This window comes from Cebus imitator, unplaced genomic scaffold, assembly GCF_001604975.1.
Source record: "Cebus imitator isolate Cc_AM_T3 unplaced genomic scaffold, Cebus_imitator-1.0 Scaffold219, whole genome shotgun sequence".
Classification (NCBI taxonomy): domain Eukaryota; kingdom Metazoa; phylum Chordata; class Mammalia; order Primates; family Cebidae; genus Cebus; species Cebus imitator.
This window is the reverse complement of record NW_016107534.1, coordinates 3,532,457-3,542,272: the sequence shown is the minus strand read 5'-3', so window position 1 is coordinate 3,542,272 and position 9,816 is coordinate 3,532,457. Positions and strand designations below refer to the sequence as shown.

The window sequence follows — 9,816 nt, the reverse complement described above, 5'->3', positions numbered from 1 at the left end:
AAATAAATAAATAAATAAAATAAAATGACTAAAATGAGATGGAGAAACTTCATAGTCTCCACAAACACAGGCTATAGGGCTAGTAAGTGAAAACATGTGGACAACTCTGCCAGGATAGTCATGTTTAGAATGGCTTGTGACCCTGCTTTTTCATTTTCCAGTTTGTTTCTTGTGAAGGAGAGAAAAAAGCCCCCAGTAATGAGCCACTTGATCTTACCACATCAATCTCTGTGTTGGAATGTCCCATGTTACAAACGATGCAGCTATTCTTCATACGGTCCAAGTGCTCTCTGGTTACCACATTCTTGTTTCCTTAAAAACAGAAGAAAGGTTTGAGTGCTCGCCATCTTTTGGTGGCCACAGCGACGTGAGAGCTCCCGGCCACCCGCATTCACTGGGAATCCAGCTTCTCCAGGACCATGGTTGCCCTGTCAGCTGTGGCAGGAAAGCAGCCCCAGAATCAACCATACACTGGCAGGAGGACCCAGATCTCAAGGACAAAAATATCTATGAGAAGAATCCAGACTCTCATGATTATGCCAAGGACCCCGTTTTGGATGTCTGGAACATGCAACTAGTCTTCTTTGGCTTCTCCATCATCCTGGTCCTTGGCAGCACCTTTGCGGCCTATCTGCCTGACTACAGAATGCAAGAATGGGCTTGCCGCAAAACTGAGAGGCTTGTGAAATACCAAGAGGCCAGTGGCCTCCCCAAAGCAGTGGAATCCAACTGCTTTGACCCCAGCAAGATCCAGGATGCTGGAGGATGCGGACTGACCAGTTGCTAAGTGGGGCTCAAGAAGCACCACCTTTCCCACTCCCTGCCTACCATTCTGACCACAGAACCTAATTGAAGGCGCTGAAAGAAAAACAACAACAATAACAACAAAAACCACAAAAAAAACCCAGACAAGATATCCACATGAAAAGGAATAAAGTTGGACCACTACCTCATACAATATATAAAAATTAACCCAAAATGGATCATAACCTAATTGCAGAGCTAAAACTATAAAACTCTTAGAAGAAGAAGAACACAGAAATAACTCTTTGTGATGGATTAGGCAATAGTATTTTAAGCGATACAACACCTAAGGCACAAGCAACCAAAGAAAAAGTAGATAAACTGGACTATGTCAAAATTAAAAACTTTTGTGCTGCAGATGATACCATTAAGAAAGATAATCCACAGAATGAGAAAAAAAATGTGCGAATCATGTAACTGATAAGGGATTTGTTTTAAGAAATTCTTACAACCCAATAAGAAGATGACAATTTAAAAATAAGCATGCCAGGCATGCTGGCTTACGCCTGTAATCCCAGCATTTTGGGAGGCTGAGACAGAAGTAATCACTTGATCCCTGGAGTTTAAGACCAGCCTGGGTAACATGATGGCAAAGCCCCATTTCTAAAAAAAAATAAAAATAAAAAAATAAGCTGGGTATGGTGGCATGTGCCTGTAGTCCTGGCTATTAGGAAGGCTAAGGTGGGAGGATCAACTGAGCCCTACAGGTTGAGGCTGCAGTGAGCTGTGATTGCACCACTGCACTCCAGCCTGGGAGATAGACTAAGACCCTGTCTCCAAAAAATAAAAAAATAAAAAAAATAAATAAATAAAACAAAGAAAAGGACCTGAATCAACATTTCTTCAAAGAAGATGAACAATAAACACATGAAAAGATGATCAACATCATTAGTCATTAGGGAAATAGAAATCAAAACCACAACAAAATACCACTTTATACTCACTAGGATGGCAATATCAAAAAGACTGACAGTAATAAGTGTTGGTGAAGATGTGGAGAAATCAGAAGGCACACGTATTGTTATTGGGATTGTAAAATGGTGCAGTCACTTTTAAAAAGTTTGGCAATTCTGGCTGGGCATGGTGGCTCACATCTGTAATCCTAGCACTTTGGGAGGCCAAGGCAGGTGGATTGCCTGACCTCAGGAGTTTGAGACCAGCCTGGGCAACACAACAAAACCCCGTCTCTTCTAAAATACAAAAAATTAGCTGGGCATGGTGGTGTGCACCTGTAGTCCCAGCTACTCAGGAGCCTAAGGCAGGAGAATCGCTTGAACCTGGGAGACATTAAGCTGCAGTGAGCCGAGATTGCCTGACTGCATTCTAGCCTGGGCTACAGAGCGAGACTCCATCTCCAAAAAAAAAAAGGCTTGCAAATTCCTCAAAATGTTGTTTTTTGTTTTGAACTGCTCAAGTGATTCTCCCATCTCAGCTTCTCGAGTATCTGGGACCACACCTAGCTAATTTTTTGTTTTGTTTTGTTTTTGTAGAGACAGAGTTTTGCCATGTTGCCCAGGCTGGTCTGGAACTCCTGGGCTCAAGTGATCTGCCTACTTCAGCATTCCAAAGTGCTAGGATTACAGGTGTGAGCCACCACACCCACCTGAAAATGTTAAAAATAGAGTTACTGTATGATCTAACAATTCTACTCTTAGAAAATATGCAAGGGAACTGAAAATATATGTCCACATAAAAAAACTTGTATTCAATTTCCATAGCAGCATTATTCCTCATTCCAAAAAGGGAAAACCACCCAAATGTCTACCAGTTGATGAATGGGTAAATAAAATATGGTATAACCACACAATGACACATTACTCAGCAATAGAAAGGACTAAGGTACTGATATATGCCATCACATGGGCAGGCCCCAAAAACATCCTGCTATGAGGCCAGCCACAAAAGACCACAATATATTGAATGATTCCTTTTATTCTGAAACTGAGTTTCACTCTTGTTGCCCAGGCTGGAGTGCAATGGCGTGATCTCAGCTCACTGCAACCTCGGCCTTCTGGGTTCAAGCAATTCTCCTGCTTCAGCCTCCCGAGCAGCTGGAACTACAGGCACCTGCCACAACTCCTGGCTAATTTTTTGTATTTTTAGTAGAGACAGGGTTTCACCATGTTGGCCAGGCTGGTCTCAAATTCCTGACCTCAGGTGATCCACCCACCTTGGCCTCCCAAAGTGCTGGGATGACAGGAATGAGCCACTGTGCCTGGCCATGAATGATTCCTTTTAAAAAAAATTATTATTTTTCCTCTTCTTTTCACAGTGTTGCTATGATTCCACTTATATGAAATGTCCAGAATAGGGCTGGAGGATTATGGAGGATGGAATAAGGAATAACTGCTAATGATAAGAGGTTTCTTTTTGGGGTGATAAAAATTAGATAACTGGGATGTTCCACAACTTTACTAAAAACCATTGAACTGTATACTTTGAAAGGATGAACGTTATGATGTGAATTACAACTCAGTAAAAGCATTAGATTGTGGCAACGGTTGTACAAACCCTGTGAATTACTAAAAAAAAAAAACAGTAAGCATTTTAAATGTGTGAAATGTGTAGTAAATGAATTACAACTCGAAAAAAGCAATTTTTTTTTTTTTAAAAGGTCCAGGCTGGGCAGGGTGGCTCACACCTATAATCCCATCACTTTGGGAGGCAGAGGTGGGAGGATCACCTGATGCCAGCTGCTCTACAGATTTGAGAGGCCCCAGGATGCTGAAATCCTCTTGGCTCACCCTGATGCTCCAATGTCCCAGGTTTTATGGAGCACCACACCTACTGAGATTATTTGTAAGAATTGGAGCAATGTTGGCCTATACGCCCCTTGATGAGAAAAGCCTTGCATTGTTGTTTGGCTATGTGCATGATTTCCTAAAATATCTGGCAAAGAATTCTGCATCTCTCTTTACTGCCAGTGATTACAAAGTGGCTTCTGATGAGTACCACTACAAAGCCCTGTGAGCATCTACAGACAGCTCACCATTTTTGTCCTGTATCTATAAACACTTTTTGTTCTTAGTCTTTTTCTTGTAAAATTGATGTTCTTTAAAATCATTAATGTATAACAGGGCTTATGTTTCATTTTGTTTTCTGTTCTGTTTTAAACAGAAAATAAAAAGAGCGTAAGCTCCTTTTCTCATTTCAAAGTTGCTACCAGTGTATGCAGTAATTAGAACAAAGAAGAAACATTCAGCAGAACATTTTATTGCCTCGTTGACAACATTGCTTGAATGCTGGTGGTTCCTATCCCTTTGACACTACACAAGACACTACACAATTTTCTAACATGTGTTAATGCTATGTGAAAAAAATGCCCTGATTCCTAGTGCCAAAGGTTCAACTTAATGTATATACCTGAAAACCCATGCATTTGTGCTCTTTTTTTTTAAACGGCGCTTGAAGTAAAACAGCCCATCCTCTGCAAGTCCATCTATGTTGTTCTCAGACATTTTATCTTTGCTCAAATTGTCGAAGGATGGTGATTTGTTTCATGGTTTTTGTATTTGAGTCTAATGCACGTTCTAATATGACAGAGGCAATGCATTACTATATAGCATGGTTTTCTGGAAAAGTTGATATTTTAGGAATTATATTTCAGATTTAAATAAAATTTGTTTCTAAATTTCAAAGCAAACAAACAAACAAACAAAAAACCAGCCTAGAGAGTAAGGCCTCATCTCTATTTAAAACAAACAAGCAAAAGAGATCCAGGGGACTGATATGAACCAAGAACAGCTTCTTAAGGTCCCTCTTCTCTGATCCTCACTCTCCTTGAGGCTACAACTACAAATGTCTTTTTATTCTTGTTTGACTCCCACTCTAAAATAGAATTATAAAAGAAAACCAGTGTTCCTGTGGTTTACGGTTCTACCATAAAAATAAAATAAATATTTTACCCTAGAGGAAACTAGCCATTTCTGCATCTTCTTTGAAACTCAACATCTACCTCTTCAGGAATTAACATAATAACCTCTTCCACTTTAACTATGAAGAATTTCTCTCTAGCCTTGCCTTAATTACATACGAGAGAGAAACATACATCACTTTTGGAAGTAAAATAAACAATCAAGTGTACATTTAAGATCTGGCTTCCCAAATAAAACTTTATAACTGAATCTCATCTCTAGCAATCTCCGAGGATGAATGGAGATATAACAGTTGCCTTAAAAGGGTGAAGAGAAACTTTTTTACATAGTAATGACCTTTGGTCAGAGCTCTAAGGAATTAGCAAAAATGTGAAAGCCTGACCAGCTTTGTGGGCTACTCTCTCTCTCTCTGGCTTTTAGAGTTTGGCTTTTCAGAATATTTCTAATCATCTTGAACTTGCTCCATAAAAGCATTCCAAAGTGCCACCCCATTTAAAATGTCATTATCATACCTGTACAGGTAATAACAATGTCCACTTGCCGGATGACCTCATTTAATTTCACCAGTCGAAATCCATCCATACTGTTGAAATAAAGCATGACCAATTAACCTAAACAGGCAGCTGGGGAGCCTTTTAACACAGAACTTTAAAAGCTATTATGAAGTCGCCGTCATTTCTTGAGATAGCTAGGCTATTCTTAGAACTGAAAAATCTAAACAATTTCCTCAGTTCATACAAGGCAGAAATGAAAGGTCCCTTTACATCATGGAACTTATTTCGTCCTGATAATAGGGAACCAGGGGTTACCATGAGATTCCCTGACCGCATTTCTAGAAACTGTAGAAAGTACCCCTTAGCCACTTAACCAACTACCTCATTGAAAGTGCTTTCTTCAAGATCATTAGTGATCTCCCGAAGGCTAAACGCAAAATTTCTTAGACTCTTCAGTCTTTTTTTTTTTTTTTAAGAGATGGGATCTCACTATGTTGCCCAGGCTGGAGTGTGGTAGCTAGTTACAAGCATAATCATAGTGCACTACAGCCTCTAACTCCTGGCCTCAAGCAATCCTTCTGCCTCAGCCTCCTGGGTAGTCAGGACTACTGGTACATACCACCATGCCCAACTTCTTAGACTCTTATTACTTGATTTCTTCTACTACATTAAACATTATTTGCCTTCTTAAAACTCTAAATCCTTTGGACTCCATCATACATCACTCCTGGTTTTCCTCTTACTTCTCTAACTGTTTTTCCTCAACCTCAGCCAACCTTTGGATATTGGTACTCTGTATGGTTATGCCTTTATTCTTTTCTCTGTCCTTTCAGTGTAGAGAACCATACTCTTCCCTTGGCTGCAAATGACTACTTATAGGTGGCTGATTTTTACATTTATATCTTTAGGTTAGATCTCTCTGACGCTTCATAGCCAAGGATCAAATTAGCCACTGGATAGCACCTCATGAATGTCCCAGAAGGATCTCAAACTTACTGTGTTTGAAAATAAACTTATTATCTACTCTGAACCTAGAGCCTTATCTATTTCTTCTTCTATATTTTCTATTTTGATCAATAGCATCACTGTTCATCCAACTGTATGAGCCATATAAACAAGAACGTCCTTGCTGCCTCTTCCTAACTGAAGTTGTCACCAAATCTGGCTCTTTTTCTTTAATTCCTTAAAAGTCGCTTTCATCTGTCTTCTCCTCTCCAATGTATACTGGCTTTGCTTAAATTTAGGTCTATTACTTCTTGCCTAGATTACTATAGTAACCCCTGGCCCAATCTCATTGCCTCTAGGTTTACATCTTTCTACACTTGAGCTCAGCCAAAAGGCCGAGAAGCGATAGGTTTACATCTTTCTAAATCATTTTGCAGAGTGATTTTCCTAAATGAAATTTGGATCATGTTGCTTCCTTGCTTAAAATACCTCAGCGAGACTGCCTGTTCTTAAGGATAAGGCAGGATTATAATACGACCCAAATACTTAAGTGATATGTGACTTTATTGACATATGACTCCTACCTTTGATAGCACCACTCCCCCAAATGTATCTCATCTGCCAACTATATTAAAATATTTCCAGCTTCTTAAATATGCCATGCTATCTCCTTCCTTGGAAACAACACACATGTTCCCTGTACCTGAAATATACTTCCAAACTAGGAAAACATCTATACAAATGTCAAGACTCAGCTCTGCTGACGTCTCTTTCTACCCTGCTCCTTTGCTCTTCAGTTAGCAATTTCTCCTTTATGTTCCTACAGAAGCATGTGCTGTTTAACTACATGACAGCATTTACTATGCGGCACAGTGGTTATTTGCCTGTGTGCTTCTAAAAGCAGGACCTTATCTCATCTATCTATTCATCTTATTCATTCTCAGCACATAGCACAGTATGCAATGCACAGTAAGTAATCAATTCATGTCTATAGGATTCATGATTTATAGAAGTTGGGCATGGTGGTATGTGCCAATAGTCCTGGCCTACTCAGGAGGCTGAGGCAGGAGGATTGCTTGAGGCCAAGAGTTAGAGGCTGTAGTGCACTACAATTATGCCTGTGACTAGCTACTACACTCCAGCCTGGGCAACATAGTGAGATCCCATCTCTTAAAAAAGAAAAAGAGTCAAGAGTCTACAAAATTTTGTTTTAATAAACTGTGATACTGTTTTAATAAATTGTGATAACTGTAATACTGTTTAGATTATCCTGTAGACATGAATTGATCACTTACTATGCATTAGATACTGTGATATGTGCTGAGAAGGAATCTAAGAACGTGTTATTAAAACATGTTCAGGTTCCTATGATAAACCCTTAGTGTACTAGAAGGATGATGGTTCCCCTAGGCTATAGACACTCAGACTCTGCAATAGTTTTTAAGGACCGTGGTATTTCCCACTCTCTGAGGATGGCAAGAGACAATTTTAATAATAGCTACAATCTAGTGAGCATCTATTATGTGGCAGCAGCTCTGTACCTTATATAATTATGTATTTGTTATATAATATATAATATATAATAACAATAATTATTATTTTGAGACAGGGTCTTGCTGGGTCACCCAGGCTGGAGTGTAGTGGCATAATCACAACTCACTGCAGCCTCAACCTCCCAGCCTTAGGTAATCCTCCTACCTCAGCCTACCAAGTAGCTGGGACCACAGGCATGCACCACCATGCCCAGCTAATTTTAAAAAATTATTTGTAGAGATGGGGTCTCCCTATGTTGCCAAGGCTGGTCTTCAACTCCTGGCTGAAGCAATCCTCCTGCCTCAGCCTCCCAAAGTGCCGGGATTACAGCCATGAACCTACCAAGCCCAGCCTATGTTAACTATTATTTTATTGAACTCTGACAATCCTATGAGGTAGGTATGATTACCCGCATTTTAGAGATAAGAAAGGAACTATTTTTTTAACTTTTAATTTTAGAATAATGTCAAACTTAAGAACTATAATAGCAGTGTAAATAATTCTCATATACCCTCCACTCAGAGTTAGTTGATTTTACCCTTAATTGGGATTTGTCTAATGTTTCCTCACAATTAGATTCAGGTTATACACTTTTGGGAGAAATACCATAGAAGGGCTATTTTCAGTGTAACACATCATAAGGCACCTGATGCCTGCCAATTTCTTTTCTGATCATTGTTTGAAAAGGTAAGGGGCTACTTGTTCTCTGGCTGACAGAATCCCTTTTACTATCTCCACAGGATTTCTAAATTTTCGCTTTTCTGATAGTCTCTGCTCTCTCCAAGCGGAGCTCCTTGACCTTTGAAAAACACATGCTTAGAGTTAGTGGCAGCCTCTCTGAGGATCTGGGCCCCTCTAAAATAAAATGTGGCATCAACTAGGCCATTCTTTGGAGGCAGCTCCATGATTGCAAGTGAGATGGTGGCGTAGAGGCTTACCAGGCTTGCAGGGCACAGATGGGGTCAATTTCAGTTACATACACAATGGAGCCCATGGCTTTCAGGGCAGCACAGCACCCTTTCCCCACCTGAAGACGAGAAAGAGCACACACATTAAGGAAAGTCACTGACAAAACCATTTCTCAAAGCTTCTGGTAAAGTGCACCCCCTCTTTCCACCCCCGAGAGGAATTTCACTGAATAGATTCATGCTTGGGGAAAACAAGAAGAACAAATAATTGAATGCAGCTCACAAACAAACCCCTGGCTCCTTCTTACCGCATTCATGTGCACAAGAACACCCACACTCACGATTCATAATCAAAACACAAGCTAAAAGAACATCACTAACAGTGGTACTGGAGCAAGTCAGAAGATCAGCTTAAGGAAAAATGGGAGCAACACAAAGGGAGAAAGAAAGACTGTACTTTAACCAGAGGGCCTCTGAAGTTCTTTTTCTCATCTAAAGTCGTGAGCGTACTCTTAAGTCCATACAAATAAAAAATTCCAGAATTATTACAACAAAACCCATTTAAAACACCTAATAAATGAAAGGTTAAACTTCACCTCTCCATAGCCACAGACTACCACTTGCTTTCCACCAAACATCATGTCTGTTGTCCTTTTAAGTCTGGGGGGGAAAAAAACATTAGATCAGAAAATCTGCTCTTGTTTCTCCCTGGAAGTTAGATTGAATCTCTTTGTTTTCATGGGGTTTTTTGGATGGTTTGTTGTTCATTTTGAAAGAAAGTCTGGTTTCTTTTTTTTTTTTTTAAGGAGTTTTCTGGTAAAGATCAGAAAACCTGCTAGACAAATTCTAAAAGAGATGTAACACTGAAAGTCTGGTTGCTGTCCTAGAGAAACTAATGACCAGAAAGAAAGGTTGAATAAAATACTTATTTTCTCACTCCCTGCCATCCAGCTAATCCTATATGTAAGGGTTTTTTCCCCTTTCTTGCAAATGGTACAGAAAGGAAGAAGATGTAGGTAACACAGCAACTTTTAAACATAAAAGCAACATACATTTATTAGATAATATATATATATATTTTTTTTTGAGATGGAGTTTCGCTCTTCTTACCCAGGCTGGAGTGTAATGGCGCGATCTCGGCTCACCAGAACCTCTGCCTCCTGGGTTCAGGCAATTCTCCTGCCTCAGCCTCCTGAGTAGCTGGGATTACAGGCACGCGCCACCATGCCCAGCTAATGTTTTGTATTTTTAGTAGAG

At 39.8% G+C, this 9,816-nt stretch overlaps 1 protein-coding gene, 1 non-coding gene and 1 pseudogene across 7 annotated transcripts in view; 1 reads left to right on the top strand and 2 right to left on the bottom strand.

Moving 5' to 3' along the window:
* AHCYL2 (adenosylhomocysteinase like 2) overlaps nucleotides 1-9,816 on the bottom strand; it is a 209,616-nt gene that overhangs the window by 17,957 nt on the left and 181,843 nt on the right. For all 6 annotated transcript variants that reach the window (XM_017549545.1, XM_017549546.1, XM_017549547.2 and 3 more), the window contains exons 9-12: nucleotides 9,156-9,219; nucleotides 8,590-8,678; nucleotides 5,192-5,262; nucleotides 218-312 (exon numbers count right to left, since the gene is read on the bottom strand). In XM_017549545.1, the coding sequence (XP_017405034.1) occupies nucleotides 218-312; nucleotides 5,192-5,262; nucleotides 8,590-8,678; nucleotides 9,156-9,219 (319 nt within the window). The remainder of the gene's footprint in view (nucleotides 1-217; nucleotides 313-5,191; nucleotides 5,263-8,589; nucleotides 8,679-9,155; nucleotides 9,220-9,816) is intronic.
* LOC119474226 lies at nucleotides 318-1,058 on the top strand (annotated as a pseudogene).
* Nucleotides 9,364-9,425, bottom strand: LOC119474233. Its single transcript, XR_005203519.1, has one exon. It is a non-coding gene; the product is annotated as a U7 small nuclear RNA (small nuclear RNA).